At 33.2% G+C, this 23353-nt stretch overlaps 2 protein-coding genes across 2 annotated transcripts; both read right to left on the reverse strand.

The window, feature by feature from the left end:
- Positions 1-389: 389 nt before the first annotated feature.
- LOC118044533 (CASP-like protein 2B1) lies at positions 390-3497 on the reverse strand. The gene is made up of 3 exons (XM_035052860.2): positions 3111-3497; positions 2756-2888; positions 390-927 (listed from the first exon to the last, which is right to left on the reverse strand). Exons 1-3 carry the CDS (start codon positions 3335-3337, stop codon positions 676-678), a joined length of 612 nt encoding a protein of 203 aa, XP_034908751.1. The 5' UTR covers positions 3338-3497; the 3' UTR covers positions 390-675.
- A 12841-nt stretch (positions 3498-16338) lies between these two features.
- Positions 16339-19946, reverse strand: LOC118044536 (calcium-transporting ATPase 12, plasma membrane-type). Its single transcript, XM_035052865.2, has 2 exons — positions 19485-19946; positions 16339-19365 (listed from the first exon to the last, which is right to left on the reverse strand). The coding sequence occupies exons 1-2, from the start codon at positions 19680-19682 to the stop codon at positions 16465-16467; spliced, it is 3099 nt and encodes a 1032-aa protein (XP_034908756.1). The 5' UTR covers positions 19683-19946; the 3' UTR covers positions 16339-16464.
- Positions 19947-23353: the final 3407 nt, after the last annotated feature.

Raw genomic sequence — 23353 nt, forward strand, 5'->3', positions numbered from 1 at the left:
TAAATTCACTATAACAATTCATAATAAACTAAGATAGTATTTCACCTTACAGTTGGAATTTTAAATTTTTTTTTATTTTAAATTAAATATGTTTTTGATATTTTCATATCATTTTGATATACTAATGTTAAAAATATATATTTTTTAAAAAAATTATTTTAATGTGTTTTAAAATAAAAAATAATTTGAAAAGCAACCATTACCACACTTTCAAACACCCTGTAAATCTATTATTACAATGAATAAACCACACGATTTAGAGTGTGGTTATATATATATATATATATATATTTTTTTTTTTTTTTTAATCAGAAAGTTTCAGTAAAGTTTGGTGGAGGATAGGATGTTATTTTGTTATTATCATAATAGAACTTATGGGCAGTTCGATATTTCCAGGTCCAAGAAAAGTATAATTATTCATGAATTTAATTTTGTCTCTCACAGGAAGTACAAAATTGAGGACTTCAACAACGATTATAATACTAGAGATAGAGGAAGCTTGCCAAAGACACAATCTGTAGATGTATCCACAAACACACAGCATTCATTTATTGTCAGCATTGAAGTCACAAAGCATACACTCTTTTTTTCAACATCATCTCATATCTAACAAAAGGCCACCATATTATAGAACTCTCTGGTGGTGCAATGACTAGAAACGGTATCTCTGAGAAGCTACCACCTTGCCCCCTCCTTGCCCTTGTCGCCACCGTACAAGCGGAAGAGGCTGAAAGCGGAGATACAAGACAAGACAACCATGCTAACACTGACCAACAGCGCGCTTGCTATTCCTTCACCAACCTGGTTACAGAATTTCCCGTACATGGTGCATACCTTCATCCATTGGAGATCAGGCTGTCCCAACTTTGCAAACACTGACGATTGTGCAGCAGCTGCCACTGCAGACACAGTCAGGTATGCCATCATCTGCACAAGTTAGTGTGGAAGAGTTAGGTGATTGTTTCGAAGTGTTCTGATCTCATTGTTTTCCATGGATGGCAACAAGTGCACCATCTAGTTCTTCTCAACCCAGCAAGAAAATCTCCCAAGTTATTCAAGGAATGTTAAAACCATCATCAAGCATCAAAATTAGCAAATGAAAACCAAATCATTCTAATATTTATTTTGTTTCTACTCGCATGAATTTTATACTTTTGAAGAGCTTCATAAGCAAAATCGATTCCTCCTTGACAAGCAATCCAATTTCTTTCAATCCATTGAAGCAATTTCACAAAGAAATCAGTACTAGTTTACTGCCATTTTCTTTGTGTATGCCTAGTTCACTGCTGGAAAACTCCTACATATCTAATTAATACATTAAGTGGGCCTTGTAATTTATCAGTACTACTCGAAGGACCACCTTCAAGATGGTATTGAGTTGTCTCTGTAAACTCAGGAATGCTGGAGTAATCAAACTCCTACAATATTTAAGAGCCCTTCCCTACTTCAAAACAAAATTATTTTATATCTGAATTCAGAAAAGCTGCCTGTCAGCATAAGTTTGAAATTCACAAGTGGTTCTCATTCTCTAAAAGTCACAAAGATATATCATTGAATAATGAATCTGATAGAGGCCTAGTAATTATTCAGAAATTTAATTTCCACCACCTAGTATTCCAACTGCTGAAAGGTATGGGTGCTGTTGGGGTAATTGATTATGAAATCCTCTCTGTTCCATTCCTATAAAGCTTGGCCTCACCATTTTTTTTTTTAATTGAATGCATGTCATGTGGTAGATATTAGTCCTCACCAACTGTGTATGGCAAACAACATCCACCCCATGAACTCAATGCACTAAGCTCAAATTTTCATGTAGCGCACACCTTGAAAACACGATGACACATGGCATCTGTCGGTATAGAGCAGAAAGACCTATATTAAGGAAACAGAGAGTGATTTGAGCCTCACTTGGAACCACAAATATTCATAGATCCCAGTGACCCGCATGCACAAGGCTCAATTGTCTTGCTCTGGTTGTAAATTGACTAAACCATACCAAACTAGAACTGACACTCAAAACCTAAAATCAGACCCTATACCAATTCAAATCATGTGATACTTAAACATGCAACAGCAAATTAGCTAAACCATACTGAACTAGTACTGGCATTTAAATCCTAAAATCAGATCCTTATTAGCTGTTCAGATCATGTGATACCTAAAACCATTAAGTCCAGCTTGAATCCTTGACCATACCATTACAAAGGAGAAATGATTCCCTGCAGCAAGTTTTGAAATGCCTTTCTCTAACAATACATGTGATCTCCACCGATCACTTCATAATTAACAAGTATGGTGTCACACTGAGTGAACTTAGGTGGGAAACTGGGAGCCATTACTGCTAGGAATCATTTTGGTGACATGCCATTCAAAGAATAATAATCTACTTGTGCTCTGATGTGGTTTCAGCTTTCCCAGAAATTAAATATACTTCTTGCGCTTGACACCAACTGCCTTATGCACACACTAATTCTAATTAACACATTAAATGCAAGCATCTGCCTTAAAAATATCAACTCTTAATAGTTAAGAGTAGTTTTTGACAAAATTTACTAATCTAGGGAAAAAAATTTAATTTTTTTTTTGAAAAATTAGTTAGACAATTGTCTAACTGAACTAGTAAATGGTAATTGGTAGAGATTGAAATGAACAAGAAGAGCCCAGAGACATGCATGTTATTATTTAAATTTCTAACCTAAATGCCACCATACCCAAAAAGTAAAAAATTAAAAAAATTAAAAAAAAAATTCAACACCTGATCACCAGAGAAAATAGCCCAAGCTAAGGGTTTGCTAAACAGAACACTTCCTTTAACCATGCCCACAACACAGCGCACCCCTTGAACCAATGAGTAGGCTGCTGCTATCCCATTAGCTGCCACCAAAAAGCTGCATCAAAATAAAACCAAACTTCATAAACTCATCAAGGAACAGAAAGATTGAATCTTTGGAGCCATTTTCGAATAAAGTAAGAAAATTTGGAACCATTTTTGAAGGAAGAAAGAAGATGAAACAGAAATAGTGAATCTTTGGAACCATCTTTCAATAAAGTAAGAAAATTTGTACCCATCTCTGAAAGAAAATTGAGAGAGGGGTTGATCAGAATCTTACACAAGAGCTTTCATGTCAGTGAATCTTGCTTTCTTTTGAATTGAAAATATCTCTTTAACTTGAGTATCTGTAACAACAAGAACAGCAGCAAGAACTCCTAAACAACAGATCACACACCTCAAAACCAACTCTGCTAGCCTCACTCTCCTATCAATAACCTTCAAGTTAGTGCCGCCATGATACACCGGTACATTCCCAGGACTAACACCAACACCTAAATAACTCATCCTTATCTTTCTCAAAGAAGAAGAAGAGTTAACTAGAGACAACCTAAGAGATAGTATGCAACTTTCTGTATGTAACTCTAGGCCCCCAGGCTCAACTCACCACACACAAGGCACCATCTCACCACACACAAGGCACCATCTCACAAGTAAAAAGCTCCACTACCTTAAATAGGCAGCATCCCCTCAGCAACAATGCTGTGCATGTTTCCTATCTTGAAAATAAAAATAAAAATAAAAATAAATAAATAAATAAAAATCAGGGGTTTGTTTTGAAAAAAATTATGATGATCAAGCTTCCATAAAAATTGTCTACTATATATCATGAAATTTCTCATTTATTTATACTCCAAATGCATGATAATGGACTTTGTGGACCTTTCAATTTGGTGGGGGTATAATATTTTACCTCATCGCAATTATATCCTCACGGTTTAGAACCAATCGTGTAAAATCCTTGGAAGTCTTTATAATTTCTTTGAAAAATAAATTTTATACTTTATAGTCTATAAATTTAGAAATTATACAAGCTATGTAAATGTAAAATTTGAATTCAATCCATGTCTCCGAACTCATGCTGTTAGCACTTACGGTAGTCATCGTGAGTTTTGCATTTAGTAAGCTTTTTTACCATTTATATTATATTGATAGCTTGAAATTTAAGGAAGGTAAAAGGAAAAAAAATAAAATTCCCATGTACATATGCTTATCCAGACGTGGATGATATAAATTGACAAGATTATTAACGCCTCCTTTGATATTTGATATTGTTTTCTAATAAAAAGTTATACTTTTTGAGAGATAAATTAAGAAAGTTTCAAGTATTTATTTAAAAAGGCAAGTATGGTTGTAGCTATACCTGTGTATTCAAATTAAAAATATTATTTAAATTTATAACTTTTTAAAAAATATATTTTAAAAATAATTTGAAAAATGATATATTTTTTAGTTTTCACCTAAATTAATCCGAATATAGTCCGATAAAAAAAGAATGAACCATAAAAAACCGGTGGGAGAATAGTTATCCGTTCAAAAGAAAAGAAAAGGGCAGCAATGAAATTTGGTGCAATGCAAGTCCATGAGAATGCCAAATGGTCAAACGCAGGAGCCGTGCAGAAACCAGAAGAAAGAGCATTCAAACGCATTCAGGGCAGCATTTAAGGCCGATGTGAAGAGGAGGGAAAATGCGAGAAGACTCCCTTTTTTTCTGGGGAGAGGCAACAGTTGCTTGTCCCAAGGGAGAAGGGTCAGATAGATGGCGAGGCCCATCTTTAATCTCTCTGTACACAAGTATTTAATGAGGGAAGGGTTTAGGGTTCATGGTATGATTTTATGATGGCCCGTTCCTTTGTTTTTAAGCGTGTAGCAGAAAGAGCAAAATGAAATTTAAAGTATGCTCATCAAGATGATTAAACTATGCAATAAAGCCTTTCAAAAAAGTTAAACCTTCATTAACGTAAGCTTATAAGATACACAATTGCTCTATATATAAATGCATATTATGATAATATTTATGAATTAACTTCTTCAATTTATTTTTTTAAATTAATGTGGGTGTTCATGTTAGTTTGCGTTCACCTCGATCATCTTATGGGTTCTAAAATGAACGACCATATAAACTTTTAGTGATTTTGAGATTTGTGAAACTCGAATTGATGATTTCTAAAAGGTAAACTCAAAACCTGACTAGTTGAGTTTTATCTCTCAAAATTACTTCATTAATTTTATTTGTTTACATAGCAAAGAGAGACTAAAAATATGTTTTCTTTATATTTTAAATTTATTTTAAAGCTATCTCATAAAATATTTATTTTATATATCCATCTCAATCTATTCAATTAAACGCATTTTATTCACGCAACTTGTGTATTAAAACACTAAAAACATCAACTTGAATCAATTAGCAGGATCGGTGTGAATGGTTGTTGCATTCTCTCTTTTTTTTTTTTTTTTTTTTTGTAATAATTAAGGGCCAGAATGGTGCCAGGGGTAACCCTGCTAGATGATAACACCTACTCCATTCCACCAGCAACAACTTCCACTCACATCTCCATAAAGTTTATGGACTTTTATACTTGATAAAAGACTTCTTGGAACCAGATTTTAATCACTGATCTCCCACTTCTTGATGTGCCAAAACTATATCAATAAAATAATTTAGTAAGTGGATAGTTGTAAAAATTGAAGATCAATTTTTTTTTTTATTATGATTTCAATTTTGAATTTTATAATTGTTAATATAATAATCATTATAGATTTATATTATTGTTAATTTCAGGAATCATGTAATTAGTCAAAGTAAAAGTAAGTTAGCACATACACTCACATTAATAATAATAAAAAACTAAATTAATAAAAAATTATACAATTTACCAAATTTGAGTATAATCTATAGAATTCCCATAAAAAAAAAAAGCTTCGAAATATATTCCCTAAAGACATAAAATTGTAGTCCCACTTGGCAATATTAATTAATAGAAACTTTGCAGGACATTGTTCTTTAGGATGACTCGCTCAGATAAAATGGATTTATTTTTTCAGTTATTTATTCAAAATTCAGCTTCAATTTAAAAAAAAAAAAAAAAAGATTTTCTCACTGCCAGTCATTACTAGTTCCGACATGGATGTTTGAGATTCTATGTATATAATCTTTATTGACTGAAATGGATGAATATCCTTACATGATTTCACTGTGAAAAAAATAAGAGATATTATGTTTTTATCCATCCGTGCTTGGATGAGTTTTAAAAATGTATTTAGTATTTAAAATATTAAATTAATATTTTTTTAAATATTTTTAATGTGCGGAAATTAAAATAAAAATAAAAATTAAAAAAATATTAAAAATAAAAATACTTTTAAAAAGGTAACAAAAAGACGGATGACCTCTACTGGGACGCGTGCTGAGCTAGATGATATACATTGAATGCCTGTCTGCTGGAAGTCGATTGAAGACAGCGGGCGGGTCTTTGTCACATTGGCCGAATTTTCGGCGAAACTTGAGCTGCAAGATATACATCTATTGTCCTTCTAGGTCTTTCAATTATTTATTTTTTGCAATTTGATCATTGAACTTTATTTTCTTTTAATTCTATCCTTACAAGCCATGCTTACATGACTTTATGTGTTGCTATTTATTTTCATTTGCATGCTATCTCTTAATTAAATGAGTTTTCTGATGAATCTCTAGTTTTCTTACAGATAATGTGTCTCTTAATTAAATTAAAAAACTATAATTAGTCACAAAAATATAGTTGTCATTACTTTTTAAAATATTTTTAATTTGAAAATGTATTAAAATAATTTTTTTAATTTTTAAAAAATTATTTTCAATATTAGCATATCAAAATAATATAAAAATACAAAAAAAATATATTAAAATATAAACAAATAGGAACTAAGAATATAAAAATTTAACTCCTTAAGAGTTATTGAAAAAAAATGATTAATGCTCTTAATTCAAGAAGAGTGAAATCCTGTCTGAATAAATATCTTGTCTTGAAACGAGCATCATTGGATGATTCAAAGAAGGGGACACCAACGTTGCTTTCCTCAGCTACAAGAAGATCAATGTGGGACATGATTCGAATACAACAAGCAACAACACTATCTTTAAAATTGAAAAAAAAAAACAAAAAACAATAAAAAATAACAATCCAAAACTAGTAATCATGCCTTAGAATACTAATTTTATTTCCTATTATAATTAAAGGTGGGTTTAGAATTATGAAAATGATTATGGTTTAAAGTGTTTTTAAATTTAAAATATATTAAAATATATTATTATTTTAAATTATTTTTGATATTAATATATCAAAATGATCTGAAAATATAAAAAATTTTTATAAAACAATTCAAAATTTTAAAAAATATGATTTACACTACGTTTCAAAGATGCTCTAAATAACTTTAACACTAAGTTTTTTATTAAAAAAAGTTATAGGTTATGTTAATTTCTTGTTTAGATTTTGAATTAAATACAGTATATTTTTAATAAATTAATAACCTTGATTTGACTAAATAGTATTTTGTTTGATTCCGACTTAGATTTTAGATTTTAAATAATATATGAATCAATCAATTAATTTTTATGGTTCCAATGACATAAATCCACCGAGTGCTGAACTATCAATTTTCTCAATTGAATTCCTAAAATATTAAATAATTCTCAAATGAGTCTTGTGCATCTATATCAATCAATGTATTCCATCTAATTTGCATGTATATTATGCACTAAAAAAGACGCAATTTGAGGGGGGAATGATGTTTTTTCATGAAGAACGGGGAAGATCCTAAAGGGAAGACTAAATTGAGATATGCAAAGTCCTGCTTTGGGGATCCAATTGAGAAACTTTGTAGCTTAATGGCTATATTGAGTATCGATTAAAAGTTGGGGGACTAATTTCAAGCTTTCTCAAAGAAGAATTATCTTACTTGGATCAAGATCAGTGATGAGAGCAGCAGCATTGAAGTGACAAGTTGCTCCTCCATGCTTAAACTTCTGATAAGAGTTATCGAAGGCATAAGAGGCATGATCCCTTGCTGTGCTTGGCGGATAACAGGGCTGGTTCCTTTGTATCTAGCTGCAATCTGCACCTCCCTTTCCACAGGCCCAATTGACCCTCTATGTGAACAAAAAACACCAAAATCCACAGTTGAAATGCACATTACCTTAATCACAAGGCAAACAAAAAAAGACTCACAACCCTATTGATGATTTACCTGATTTCTGTGGCATTAAAGCAATGAAGGACAGAGCTAGGAGAAGAATCCTTAGAAAACTTGATGTCATTGTGACAGGAACATGTGTGTATCCATTGAAGTGGAGACTCACATAATCACAAACAGTTCTGATTGCTTCTGTATGTTTATGAAGAAAATTTGTAAACATCAAAGATGTCTACGTTTTACAAAGTTGAGATTCCAATCTAGCTAAATTTCTTGGGTTCTACGGCAAGAATTCAGGCTTTGTTTAGAATAACTAAAGTTCCCTGGATTTTTCTTTTTGCAATTCGTGTAAGTGCATATACATTCTGCAGTTCTCTCTTCAATACTACCCTGACAGGGGATTAACAGGGCTCATGTCTTGCCAAGTAATTATGCAGCAATACCCACAAACATCACCATATTTTCATGGTCAGCAAGTTGCTAGTTTCTAATGATCCAATGTTAATCCGATTATGAATTTATGTATTTAGAAAACAATATAAATTATATCTTGAATACTTACCTATCATCTCAAGTTTTTTTAGTTGAATTGATTTTTAATATGATATCATACCCTTAACATATAGCAGTCAAGCCTCAAGTCTCAAGATGTGTTAGAGAACGTCTTACCTAATTTAAGTTTTTGGATTGAAATGGTTTGATATGCATGAAATAATTTTCTTAACCAAAACGTGCTTCATAATCACATGGAAATCGTTTATCTTCAGAAAGATTGTGTAGGTTTGTTTTAACATTTATGCATTGTTCAGAGCTTAAATAGCATCAGAAAATGAAAAATACAATGGCTAGATTGGTCTTTTGCTAAAAACTCTACAGGTATGGAATGTGCAATGAGCCTTTAACTACATCTTTTGTCATGTGAACGGCAAGATGGATGGGCAGGGCAGTTTTGCTGTTTTTGCTTGCATTGCAGTAGAAAGCAGATTTTTCTGTTAACAATGCTCAAGTCATAAAACCAAACCTTCGCTTAAACTCTACAATCAAGTGCCATGGCATTGATTTATAAATCAATTATAAACTAGATGAACTTCCTGAAGTTAGATACTAGATAGAACTAGTTCAGCTAGCGGTGCTCTTTGCAGCTCAATGTACTAGCTTCAATTTTATGTCATTATGTTATCTTTCTGTATTGGAAAGGAAGGTTAAGCTACCCCAAAAGTTTAGAAATCTCTCGACCGAAATCTATTGCTAATTCGAGTCTCTGAAAATCAGTATCATGGAGGAAAAATTTATCATCGAACAATTTTTCCATGCCTCATTGATCACTGTTAACTGCCATGGATTTCTCAGGCCAGTGCCTTGCGCCTTGTTCTCCTCTATGATGTTCTTTAATGATTTCTTGATTAATGCTTCCAACAATACTGATATGCATCAATTACTGTATTGCTGGTGGGAATGCAGGAAGAGATGCCATTTCTCATGGCTCTTTGTGTTGCTTATTGGAAAAGGAAGATTATGTCAAGTGGCTGTAAGGGTATAGTCCAGAAATCCTCTGCTTGTCTTACCATGGGCTTTGTCACAACAATCTGCACTGACCTGGCTAGGAAGTTAGCATCGCAAGATGAGCTTGAAGAGACAAGAAAAGCAATAAGAGATTGCCAGACTGCTGGAGTAAATGTCAAATTCATATCACTAAATGATATTTCAGTGGTGAGAGCTGCAGCTATTGAATTTGGAATCCTCACAGAAAATTCTGAGGCAGCTATGCTTAAAGGCGAAGACTTTCGAAATTTCTCTGAAGAAGAGAGGATAGGAATGGTGGATCAGGTCACTGCAATAGGCAACGTGGTTGCACTGACTGGAGCTAATGATCTTCATGACACTCCAGCATTGAGACAAGCAGACATTGGCTTTGTGAAGGCAGATTGGGGCACAAAAATGGCAAGATACTACTTAGACCTCATGGTATGGGATGGAACTTGGAGCCCAGTTCCCAACATCATAAAATGCGGTCGATGCTCATACGAAAACATTCAGAAATTCATCCAATTAGAGCTAACCATGATCCTATCTGGGTTATCGGCAACTACCATCTTAACAATACCATCAGGAGAAGCTCTTATGACACCAATTCAGTGTCCCGGACTAACTTGATTGTGCCTGTCCTCGGCGGCATGGCTGTGATCACCGAACCACCTGGAGAAAAACTAATGAACATGCCTCCAGTTCAGAAAACAGAACCACTTATAACCATCAGGAGAAGTTGTTTATCAGGTTGTGATTTTTGTGACAGTCCAATTCAAAGGACAGGTGATTTATGGCACGGACCAGAAACTCAGGAAAGCTATGATGTTCAATAGTTTTGTTCTTTTACAGGTTTTCAATCAATTCAATTCCAGGGAGATTGAGAAGGTTAATGTGTTTAAAAACATTCATCAGAACTACTGGTAATTTTGGGTGGCTACATTAGGTCTTCTAGCACTGCAGGTTGCCTTTGTAGAGATTTCAGGCATCATCAAAGGTAATGCAAGGTTAGACTGTGAAAAATGGGGCATTTGTGCTTTATTTGGGATATTTTCTTGGGTGATTGATTGCATGTTCAAGTGCATTATCAAGGTTTAACATAAAAAAATGAAATTGCTTTGAGTATCTGACAGTGAATAACTTTATTATCACAAGTATTTGTCAAATAGTCTGAAAGAATAAGCCCAATGATATTATTTTTTTTAATTTCTTAAAAAAAAAATTGAACCACTTTTCATGAACAGAGAATCTCTTTTTTCGATCTCATTCATACGATATATATCATGCGTGCATGTAACATTGTTTCCTTAATTATTCCAAAAAAAAAAATGTCTTTAATTTTTTTTTTAAAAATACTAACTTTAAGATTTGAACCTAAAAAAAGTAAGAAAAAATCAAATGAATCAAAGTTACTAAATAATAAATTTATAACCTTACCTGCTACACTGCTTATATTTGTTAATCATTCATTTTTTTTCCTTCAATGCTACCCATATATGTATAGTAATTAGACGCAGTGTAGGTTATAAATTGGATATATTAATGTAAATTAAAATAACATTGTTTTATATTTTTTAATTGAATTAATTAAATCAAGTTCGAGTTAATTTTTTTTTTATATTTAGCCCGAGTCAACTAAGTCGGATAAATTTTTGAAACATATTGAACTAGTTTAATAAACATGAACATAAGAGTTAAAGAAAAGAATATACTCCATCAATATTATATTTAACGCACTCGATCATCATCACCTGAGAAGATTACAAGAAAGAGATGCCACAAATCCACCTACAAAGTGTCTTTTCCATTTCTTTATTCCTAAAGCAAAAGGTTACTACGCAAGCATATAATAAAAGTTTCCAAATGCACGCCTTGTCTAAAAACCCTAGAAAATGCTTTATCTTCTCGATCGATTCACCCTTCAAATTTCGAAATTCCAAAATAAAATAAAAAGGCCGAAGTGGGACGCTTGATGTTGCAAAAAAGAAGCATCCAATCATGCACTAAAAACTAGCATCTGCAGCTTTCAAATTTCATGCCATTTCAATCCAACGAGTTGAAGACAAAAAAAAAGTGTATGAAAAGAGAGAGAATGTTGGCAACCTTGTCCTTGTCAAGACATTATTGTTCAATCAAACAAGTATGAGCTCCTCAAAAGATTATTCTCTCTTGTAAACCTTGTCTTCTACCCTTCAGCAAAGGGAAACCCTCAAGAAAGTAGGAGAGAAGCACTTCTAAATTAAAGGAAAAGCCTCCACCATCTCCGATGCTAGAAAGGGCTTGCAGGAGCGGCAAGCTGACAGAGTATCAGACAACCTATTATTCCTCCAAACATACCCTTCCACTCGCTAATTTCAACACTCTCTTGGACTCTTCTTTTTACCCTCTTCTACTTTACCTCTTTCCCCACTCACATTTCACCAAGAAACTCCACCCTCTTAGATTGGATTCACAACCTTTTCCTTTTGGATCTTGCAACTTTGCTGCCGATTCTCATTCCTTTGCTAAATCATTTAGAATTTTATTGAAAAACTAAATCTATTCATCTCTATTGCAACCATGCCAGCATGCTATAAATACACGCGTAATGCTATTCGAGGCTTCTTAGAGTTCTTCACTTCCATTGTCACTAAACAGTTTGATAGCTTGAAGAAAACCCTAAAAGGGCCATAAGAAAAAAAAAAAAAAAAAAACAATCTTCTTCTCAAATGGGCAATGAAAATAATGACCCTATTGTCATTCAATCCTCTATTGCTCTATTGCAAGAGAGATTTAGGCAGTTACAAAGAGTGAAAGCAATGAGAGAGGAAAAGGAGCTATCAAAAGTTCTTGTGGAGAGTCCTAGGCGATTAAGTCCCTCCATGCAATATGAACCAGCAACCAGCAGGTTGTTCTTTCACCCTGAATTGATCCTTCAACCAAGGCCACCGCCCCATAAATGCCTCTCTCTTCGGCCAAACCCTCAGAGCAAGCTGGCCGGCTTTTGGTGCGAGCTGGACACCCCAGCCTTGATGGGTTCATCTCCAACAAAAACTCTTTCTAATCATGGCTTATTAGATAAACTTGATGATTCTGCTACTGATGATGATGATATCGATACTTCTCTTCATTTGTAAACAATCCCATAATTAACCTTGTTTTTGTCAATGTGATGTCAGAAGAGTTACTGCTGCTGCTACTATATTATTAACTTAACTATTAGCTTGCTGCCTCTTGTTCGTGATCTTATTATGATGATTATTATTCTGGGAACAAGAAATTTAGTTCATTTTCAGAATGGATCAAGATTGTAGTGATAACTGGCAATTTGTTTTTTAAATTCAGCAATAGAAATGTTTCTCTAATCAATTTACATGTTAATGAAAAAAAAAATAGACTATGAGTTCATAAACAAAGAAAAAAATCCAAAGACTTGGGGCTACGATTCCTCACAAAAAGAAAAACACAACGTCCGCAATCAACTACTAGCAGTAGGTTCTCGTCAATCACTTGGATTTTTTATTGCAATAGTGCTTGTCCCTTTCAACGCATGCAATGATTTTACCCTTTTTATTATTTATGTTGGATATACAACAATCCCAAATTAATGAAGATTAAACAGTGTATATTGATGATTACTGATCAGGCAAATACAAACAATAACGGGATCATACATAACCATCTCTTTCGATAGAAGAACTAATCCTTAAAATTGTTTATTAGGGTTCTTGGAACCCCAGTTGGGTTCCCGCTGCAGTTTATGGCTGACTATTCCTGTAATGTTCATGGCACATGGTTGCTCTGAAAAACAAATTAATGATTCTAATTTCATTAACAATAATGTAGACTACAGTCAGTTTTTTTTTTTTTTTTTTATCAGCGAATTTAATGTTATTTCATATGAAGCAAACTTATAAATTGTTTGGGTTAGCTTCAAATTCATGGAAGATTTTATCTACACCAACCGTCGTTCAACCATGGGACCAAAATTACATTATCTACTACTATTTTTAATTCGACAATAAGAAACTAATCCGAGTAATAAAAATCCATTGAAAAAACAAAAAGCAATTAATTTAAGACTTAGATTTCATCTCAAATCATTTTGTTCAAAACTAAGGAACATTTGGATTCGTTCAAGAAAGGGGTTAAGCCTAAAGAATATGAGCTCATAGAGGTCATTACAGAAACGAACAGAAAACCTAACAGAGCTGCCCATCTATAAGATAAAGAATTATGAGTAGGCTAATCGGTAGAAACAAACATTACATAAAAAGGGAAGGGTTTTCCTTATTATAACAAAAACAAAAAGAAAATCAGTGAATTACTGTTTAAATTTACTTTTTTCAAAGTTCTTTCAATGTTAGCTCTTTCAAATAAATAATTAATATGTTGGCCTCTTTCATTATAATTGGTGTGTGAATTATTATTGTTATTATTATTATTATTATATTATATAATAAAACATGTGGGGAAAATATTGTGCATTTATTATGAATATAAACTTATTTTACCATGGATGACACTGTAGTCATAGAGTGTTTGTATTATAGACGACACTGTAGCACTCAAGGGTGTGTTATCTTTATTGTTTATAATTCAAAAATTGTGACTAGGTTGTTGGGTCCTATTGCTAGCATGACCCCATGGCGTTGGGTTATGTTGCCAGCATGACCCCATGATGTTGGGTCCTGCAGCTAGGAATACCCATCAAATAGCGTTGGGTCCTCCCTTAACAAGACTCAATACTGTAATTTTATTTATTTATTGTTTTTCACACGTTAAATATAAAATATTATTATTGTGATTTTTATCATTAATAAATTTGAGGAAAAAAATTATTACTATCGAAGAAAAACCATAAATTTTATTTGAAGATATTAAAACTATAAAAAACTTGGATCATCCAAGTTTAATATTATAAATATAATAACTATAAATTTTAAAAAAATATTATTAATATTGAAAACATTCATAGATTTGATTTGAATGGTAAAATTATTGTTATTATTGTTATTATTAATTTTTTAAAAAAATATTATTGCTATCAAGGAATAACAATAAATTTTATTTGAAGGGATTAAAAACTATAAAAATTCTTAGGCAGACAAAATTTAATGTTATTGATATTATTATTAATGTTAAAAAATATTAGTATTTGTATTATAATATTGTTATTTTTATTATAAATATCATTATTATTATTATAATTAATAATATTAATATTAAAAATATTAGTATTTTTATTATAAAGATTATTATTTTTATTATAATTAATATTATTAATATAATAATTAATAAATTTTTAAAAAATATCATTAATATTGAAAAAAAAACCATGGATTTGATTTGAAGGGTAAAATTAAAAATTAAAAATTATTATTATTATTATTATTATTAAATGTTTTTTAAAAAAATATTATTACTATCAAAGAAAAACAATAAATTTTATTTGAAGGGCTTAAAAACTATAAAAATTTGGGTAAGAAAAATTTAATAATATTATTAATATTATTAAATTCATTAATATTATTAAATTTGAAATAAATTTTATTACTATAAAAAAACATAGTTTTAATTTGAAGGGTAAAATCAATTATTATTATTATTATTATTATTAACTTGATTTAAACATCCCTTTCAAACCTAAAAAAACTTGGGACTAGACAAGTTGCTTGGGAGTTATAGGAGTGTAGATCTAAGTCCTTTGGGTGACTCAAAACACTTGGATAACAACCTTGAATTTAGCTGCATTATCGGGCTCAAGCTCAAATGCTCTGTTTAAATTGAACTTCCAATTCGTGAGTCGAGTATATAGTGATCGGAACTGAGATTAGTAACTTTGGTACAAACCATAAAAAGTCTAAACTAGAGGCCTTGCCAGCAAAAAGATAGAGAGTCCAGTCATGGTAATAATTCTCCCGAGTAAAAACGTGTATGTTTCTTTCATACAAAGAAAAGTTAAAAGTGGAGACTAAGAAGTCAACGTCAACAAACTCTGTCCATGGCAATGGGATCTAAGGTCACCACTGCCTCTCTCACTCTCTCATCCTCCATGTGAAAGCATAAACAGTCATGAATCATATAGAGAATTAGTGTTGGTAGGATTATCTTAATTACAGCACACAGAGACATAGGCCTGTATATATTGTACGCCCCATGTCATATATTTCATTAATTACAGCTCTTTCGCAGATTCACATGACGTTTCATTTTTACAGTTAATGCCATTGGATTCATTATCTCAGGTTCTATTTTTGGTTAAGATATTTCATTGATTACATTTTCAGTGTTGGTTGATTTGTTTTTTTTCTTAATCTTTTTGTGGAGGTAGAAATGCTAGCTGATTGCAGAACCTGAGAATGAATGGAGGTCTTCTATGTCTTCTGTTCCTTTTTAGCCTTATGTTACCTTTTGCTTCCCCCTCCTCACACTCTTCTTCATTTCTCCCCTCTTTACTCAATTTCTTTTTATGAAGAATAACTCAGGCCTGCTACACTCTTTCTACGCAGGTCAGATCAGATGAACTCCGAACAGTTAGTGCGGCCTGTTCGGTATGACTGTCATTTGAAACGAAACTCGTGAGCTTGGTTAGCAGCCCACGAGGATAAAGGAAGGGGATTCATGACTTCATGCTCCGCTCGACTGTACGATAAACCCCTTAGATTGCTCGATGTTGTGATGATACAAACAGATAAGTTTTGTTCTTGGTTAATTATTCAAGTGCTGAAATTGGTAGTTTTTTTTTTTTTCAAAGCTAACGCTCACGAGATCTTACAAGTTATAATGAATTTAAGACCTAGCTTGCTAGATAACTATGGCATGAGATAATGTACAAGAATCCTGAGCAAATTACAACAAGAAGTTATTTATGTACAGCCCAAGAAAATATGGAAACAATGTGAAACATAAAGTGCTTAATAAGTTCTGAAAACTAAGAAGCGGTTGGTGATGAATTCTCAGCAATGAGTGGAAGCTCGAGAATGCATGCTTGTAGATTGTGGAGGTTCTGATCCAGCGAGTGAACTTGATCTTCTTAGCTTAACCTTGATGACGCCGCAGGTAATGTTTACAGCCCCATCTGTCACACATGAAAGTGCCCCAATAAGGAAACAGATGCTCCACTGTGGACCATTCAACCTTGCAAACCCAAAGATGTGATGTGAAATCTCAATGAATGCCACCTGCAACACCACAGTCAGAACTGAGGCCACCCAAAACCATAGGTTCTGTTGGACACCCTTGACTAAATTCTTCAGTTTCTGCTCACTGGCATTGAATTGGTTCGAAAGTTGGCAGAGAAGAAAACTACTGAAGATCATGGCTTTGCTAACCTCCTCGTTGATGTTCAGTATAGCTTGCCCTTTGAACTGAAAGGCTAACAAAATGGAAACCTGATAGGAAGCTTGTATGATTATGTTCCTCCACATGGCCTTTGTGATGAAAGGTTCGGATGGTCTGATCGGTGGCCTCTGCATCAGTTTCTGACTTGGGGGCTCAGTTAACAAAGCCAACCCACCAAGGACAGCCACTACCAGGTTCACCCAGATCATCTGAATCGCTGTCATTGGAGCGTACCCGAAAAATATTGTGGTGACAGTGCTTATCACTAACCCTGAAATAGTTATCGTGACCTCAACTTGGATATACTTGTGAATGTTGCCATAAATACATCGCCCCCCCTTCAAAATCCGTACCAAGAAGCCTAAATTTCCATCCAAGATGATCAATTCAGAATTCCCTTTGACCAACTCACTACTCCCAGTTCCAGTCACAATTCCCACGTCTGCTTCTTTGAGTGAGGGAGCATCATCAGTTCTGACTCCAACGAATGCTACTATTTGGCCTTCTTTTTTCAGAGAACTCACTAGAAGGAGCTTGTCAGAAGGGAGAGAGTTTCCCATCAAACGGATTTCATTGACCACAGGCGCCTTTCTCTGTTCATCGCTGAAACTACGAAAAGTTTCCCCTTCATGTTCCAATATGCCTGGGCCACTATGCATTCCATATTTTTGAGCTATGTCTTCTATTACGGACTCGCTGTCCTCTGAGACAAGTAGAATGTTGACACCAGCAGTTCTACAAGCTTTAACTGCTTCTATAGTCTCTTCCCAGCATTTGTCCTTCAGACCCAGAAGTCCTATCAATATCAAGCGATCATCCTCAGGAGTTTCTTCATCTGTTGTCTTATAAGCAAGTGCAATTGTTTTTAGATCCTTGGACTGCATGTCATTAATAATTTTCTCAAAAGTTGACCTTTTCTCTGTGTCCATGTCCACTAGTTTCCCTTCACTATTGTAGTTCCGGGAGCACATTTTCAATATTTTCGGCGCCGGTCCTTTCCAATACAGGAATTTCTTGGTTTCGTTGCCTTCTTTCTCCCTCACCAAGACTCCATTCCCTTCGTCACCAGGGCTTAACTCTTTCATCCCGATAATGGTGTAACTTTGCTTCAAACTCTCCATGTAATCCTTCACGAATTTCCGTTCACACCAGGAAATCAGTGATTCCAGATCATTACCTGAGCTCGTGCTGATACCAATACAGAATGCATCCTTAACTTGTTCAGGTATTGCAGAGTTTTCTCTAATTACTGTCTCATCAACCCAACACTCATCAACTTCCTGTGGGTTCATTGTTAGCCAACTAGTTTTGTCAATGCAAATAGCTGTAACTGAGCCCATGGTAACAACTGTCAATTGTTCTTGCACGACAGCCTTGGTGGATGGGATCTTTTTATTCCAATAATAAATGGCAAGCCTGATAAAAAATGGCACTCCTTCTACCACCCCTACCAGGAAAGTAGTCAGGCAAGTTGTCAAGGTACTGATTTTCCCGCTCGGTTTCCAGACAATTCTCTTGATAACTTCCATAACCTCCTTTGGATTCTGTTCTCCCTTGAATTCTGGCAAGCCCGAATCCTCATTTTTCTTTCCAGCTTTAAATCGCAGGAACAACACTACCAAGATAAGAATAGAGGTTGCGAGCCCAGCTATTTCTGTGTGCTTGCTCACCTTGTCGAGCTGAGCTGGTAATCGCCTGCTCTTGCTGGCCTCGCTTATCATCTCACCCAATTTTGTGTTTAGTCCCATGGATGTCACCAACATGTTACCCTGCCCCTCAATCACCTTGGAACCATAGAAGAGAAATGGATTCTGTTCATTAACATCGGATTGAAAGCTGTCATCCAATTTTAAGTCGTTGCCAGATACAAACAAACCATCACCAGGAATAGGGCATCCCCGTTCCAAGGATACTATGTCTCCAATCACAAGATCTAAGGCTGGTACTTTCAACTGTTTTCCTCCTCTTAAAACATTGACTTCCATCTCTCTTTTTCTCCGTTGTCTCTGCTCTCCTAACAGGTTCTCTGAATTTTCACCCAGAAAATCACGCACTGCTGGAACGATCACAAGTATGATGATTGCAAGACTTATGAGAACTCCCTCATGCCAACCAGTCCTCGGGCCCTCCTCCTTGATCCCGAAGCCGAGGGACAGAGCTGCTGATACGATGAGAAGGAAGATGGTGTGCCTATTGCTGGATTTCATGAGCAACTCGAAGAAGTTTCTTGCTGCAGGGACTGGAGTTTCGTAGACTGCATTGGCTCTGCTTTGTTTTAGATCTTCAATCTCTCCGGTGATTCCTTTCTCTAAATCTGTCTTCAAAGCCTCTGCAATACCTCGGACGCCACCAAATAGACGGAGGGAATCTAGGTCCCGTCCCTTTACTATATTGGCAATGTTTTCATGTTGTTGTTTGATATCGCTCGTAGCATTGCCGACCTCATCATCGGAAGGGATATCAGAACAAACTCGAGGTGTTGGTGAGATTTCTTCAATTCCAGCTACCTCCAAATTCTGGAGAGAAAAAAGTTATTTTGCTGTTAAGGTATATTCTTACGATCAAGTCAGCTCTAATCTTGGTCAACTGATCATACAAGTTTTACTATCGAGATGGAATAACGGAAAACACATACCCTGGGAGATGGAGATAACAGCGAGACTCCTAGAGAATCAATAGACTCCTTATTGCTGAAGGCTTTGGAGGAGAATTTGCGCGCAGCGCGTATAACCAGAACAACATGACGGAAATTCTTACTTGATGCTGAAATCGCTGGCCTTGTCTCTTGAGATTCAAGGTCCTTCTCCTGACTTATTTCACTACTACTTTTCATTACTTTTAGCTTGATTCTTCCTGCTCAGAAGGAAAGAAGAAGATGCTAGTATCCAAAATTAAGAAGAAGAAGGGCCCACGTTAATAAAGTTTTAAGAAAACATGGATCAAATGTGGTATAATTTGATATCCTTAAACTGATGTAAGACTAGCCATTACACTCAAATAAATAGCATGCAATTAAATTAACTATGAAAAAGAGAGTCACCACTGCAACGACAAGCTTTGTTTCTCTTCGCGTTGGACACCCTTTAAATTACGGGAGATCGCTCTTCGTAGCTCTAATGGATAGGAGAGTGTACATGCACCCTTATTTATAGATCTTTTGACGGCTAGGATTGCGCGATGAGTTAGAGATGGGACGGCTAGGATTCAGCTACGAGTTCATTACATTTCTACGCGGAAATCTGTCAGGAAGTTTCCTATAATCATTTTCATTTTTCCATCGATTACATCAAAGGATAAAATTATAACAAATCACCAAACTTTTTTTTTTTTGCCAATTAACATTATATCAAGGATAAATTAAAACAAATTATATCAAATTTGTCTAAAGAATAAAATTGTAAAAAAATAATGACCGAAAAAAAGCCAAAAAGAAATGAAAAAAAATTGTTCCAATCTATTTTCTTTTGTGCTCGGATGAACAGTATTTTCCCAGTATATTTAAGTTTTTTTTTTAAAAAAAAAATTAGTTCATGTGTGAATCCGCGTTTATAAAAGCCTTGCTTTTTTAACCATTGAAGTGGGATTCTTCCGTCAAGCTTCTGATAGAAAAAAATAGCCATGGAAAAGTCTGTTTTAGTTTTTTAAATTTTTTTTTTTATTTTCATAAATTTTACTAAGTTTTTTTTTTTTAAAAAAAAAATATCCCAATTTCATATAACATGTAGCGGGTTCATCAATAAAACCTCTTTTTTTTTTTTTTCCCTTAACATTCGATGACGCGCATGAAAATAATTGCTATGCGTGGTGATTTCTACTTTGAATGAGAGAAAGTACAAGGAAAGAGCCAATAATTATGAATAAAAGAAATAACATGGAAAGTGCCATTATGAATAAAAGAATGCAATATTTAGTTTTATATTATTTGCCCTCAAAATTTGTTATTTTTTCAAATTTTTTTTGTTTGGTATTATAAGAATATGTTGGTAGAGCTGATCCGAATTAGTTAAAAAAAAAAAAATTTACCAAGTTTTTGTGAATTTTTTTTTTCCAATATCATATATAGCAGATACAGACAGGTTTGTCAAGAAAACCCTTCTCTTTTTTTATTTAACATTTGATGATATGAAAATAATCCTTGAATAAGAGAAAGTACAAGGAAAGAGCCATCAATTATGGATCAAAGAAGGAACATGGAAAGTGGTAAGAATGCAAAATAATATTTTTTTCCAACTGATTTGACCTTTAAAATTAATTTGTTTTTCTTTTTCTTTTTTTAATTTTGTAATGATATCAATTGTTTAATATTAATTTAAATATATTTCTTTTATTTTAAATTTAATGTTTATATTATATGTTTATTAGGATTTATGGTTTGATTGAGTTGGTAATGGAAAAATATCCTTGAAGTTGATGACCCATTTTCAAGTTTGTTGTTGTGACCTGAGTTGTTCTTATTTACGGGTTTTCAAGCATATTTTAAAAATAATTTAACTTAATTTTGATTTATTTTTTTAATCATATAGTTAAATAAAATTAGTTAAAAAAACATGTTAGTAAATTTTAAAAAGTTCATGGATGGGTTTGGCTAGTCTAATTTTATTTTTTATTTTTTTTATATTCATTTGTTTTCATTTCATCATTTGATATTGAGTTGATTGAGAATTAAATTTCATAATTTATTTCATTTTATTTTTTATAAGGTTATTACAATCTTAAAAATAAAAGTTAATAAAAAAATTATAGATTTCAGTTGAGTCTATGACCCGATTCTCGAGTTTAATGTGTTAACTCGAGTTACTAAATTCATGGGTATAGCGAATTAACCAATCAAATCCTTTTTTTTTTACTTTCTATATTTCACCCTTCTTCAATGTTAGATTATTTGAAAAATAGATTCATAATTTAGTTTTATCTATTAGGATTATCATGGTCTTAAATAGCAAATACACTAAAACTGGTGGATGATTCATTATGCTCCCCTCATATTTTTCTATTCATCACCACAACGTTGTGACTTTTCTGTCCTCCACATGAAAATTTGATTGCCTTTAAACTAGGGGTATTTTTGTCTTTTCATACGGTTCTTTAGGCCTTATGGATTTGTTTAAGGGTATTTTGGTCGATTCAATATGTATTCATGAACAGTAAAATAACCTAAATATCCCTAAGTGTAAGAAAATAAAGGGTTTTGGATAGGGATTTTTTGATATTTTTTATACACAGTAAAATTACACGCATATCTTTAGATCCAAGAAATTTAATTTATTGGGGTTAGGTGTATTATGGTCTTTCAACCACGGTTTTTTCTTGTTTGTAAAGGATAGTGCAATGGAGCTGCCCATATATTTTAGGTGGAGCTTGCATTAGCTCCAGGTGCTCAAAAATGAGCTTTGTTGTCTCATGTTATTACTCGTTGCCTTCCTTTTTTATTTGAAGTTGCATATGATGTCTAGATGCTGCAGGTTTATTAGCAGTGATGGTATTTTTTTTTTCTTTTTTGTACCCTTCATTTATCTCTTCTAATCCGATAAATACACTATAGTCCTTATTGTTATTGATATTTCAGATTCAGTCCTTTTAGTTTTGATTTCTGTATTATTTTCATTTTTTATTTTATTAAATTTTTGTTTGTTTTCAATTCAACCCATGTTTTTTAATTTGTATAGATAATATTTTTCAAATTGATCCTTCTACTTTTAATTTTTTATTTTTATCATCTATCCTATTGTTAAAGTTTTTATGGCTTTCAATTTTATTCCTTATAGTTTTTATGTTTTCAATAATAATAATGATTCCAATTTGGTCCCTCTTTTTTTATTGTTTTCTTGGTTTTTTTTTGTGAAAAAATTTTAATTTTTAATTTTATCCTACAAATCAAGTTTATGATTTTTATTTTTTCAATAATAATGATGATGATGATACTAATAAAAGATAATAATAATAATAATAATAATAATAATAATAATAATGTTAGTTATAATAATAGTAGTAGTAAGGATTATTATAATAATAGTGATAAAGATAATAATATTATTGATAATAATAATAGTGATAGTGATTGTACTGTTGTAAATTACCTGAAGTATTAATTAGCATCAATTGCTGCCGGAAGGCAGGCAAATAGGTGGTGGGTGACCGTAGCAAGTATGGCCGAATGAGAAGAGTGCCCACGAAGCTGCTGTGTTCAAAGGAGGAAGTTGTAGTTTAATTTACTTTCCCGGTTTCCGATGTGCTTGAAATCAATTACTTCACCTACAAGTTGCCATTTCTACTTTGACATGTCTGCTTTCCAGGTCAGTACAAGGAAAGAGAGATGAGAGCATGCATGCATGCAATACTTAGGTGATCGAAGACACGATCCCACTCGATACGTCCTCTTTTCACACTACGGTTTTTCTCGGTCCCTTCGTCAATGGCTATAAAGCTTTCTAATATATAGTTTTATGGCTTTGAATTACGGATCGTTTTTTTATATAGCTTTCTAATATATAGTTTTTTTATATA

This window comes from Populus alba, chromosome 16 (genome assembly GCF_005239225.2).
Source record: "Populus alba chromosome 16, ASM523922v2, whole genome shotgun sequence".
Classification (NCBI taxonomy): Eukaryota; Viridiplantae; Streptophyta; class Magnoliopsida; order Malpighiales; family Salicaceae; genus Populus; species Populus alba.

What these genes read in the sequence shown, in the direction of transcription:
- LOC118044533 (XM_035052860.2), bottom strand. Translation starts at nt 3,337, where the DNA reads ATGAGTTATTTAGGTGTTGGTGTTAGTCCTGGGAATGTACCGGTGTAT. An exon ending in ACTGACATGAAAGCTCTTGT is followed by an intron (nt 2,889 to 3,110) that starts GTAAGATTCTGA and finishes ATTTTGATGCAG; the next exon opens with CTTTTTGGTGGCAGCTAATG. An exon ending in CTATTTTCTCTGGTGATCAG is followed by an intron (nt 928 to 2,755) that starts GTGTTGAATTTT and finishes TAACTTGTGCAG; the next exon opens with ATGATGGCATACCTGACTGT.
- LOC118044536 (XM_035052865.2), bottom strand. Translation starts at nt 19,682, where the DNA reads ATGAAAAGTAGTAGTGAAATAAGTCAGGAGAAGGACCTTGAATCTCAA. An exon ending in TGTTATCTCCATCTCCCAGG is followed by an intron (nt 19,366 to 19,484) that starts GTATGTGTTTTC and finishes TTTTCTCTCCAG; the next exon opens with AATTTGGAGGTAGCTGGAAT.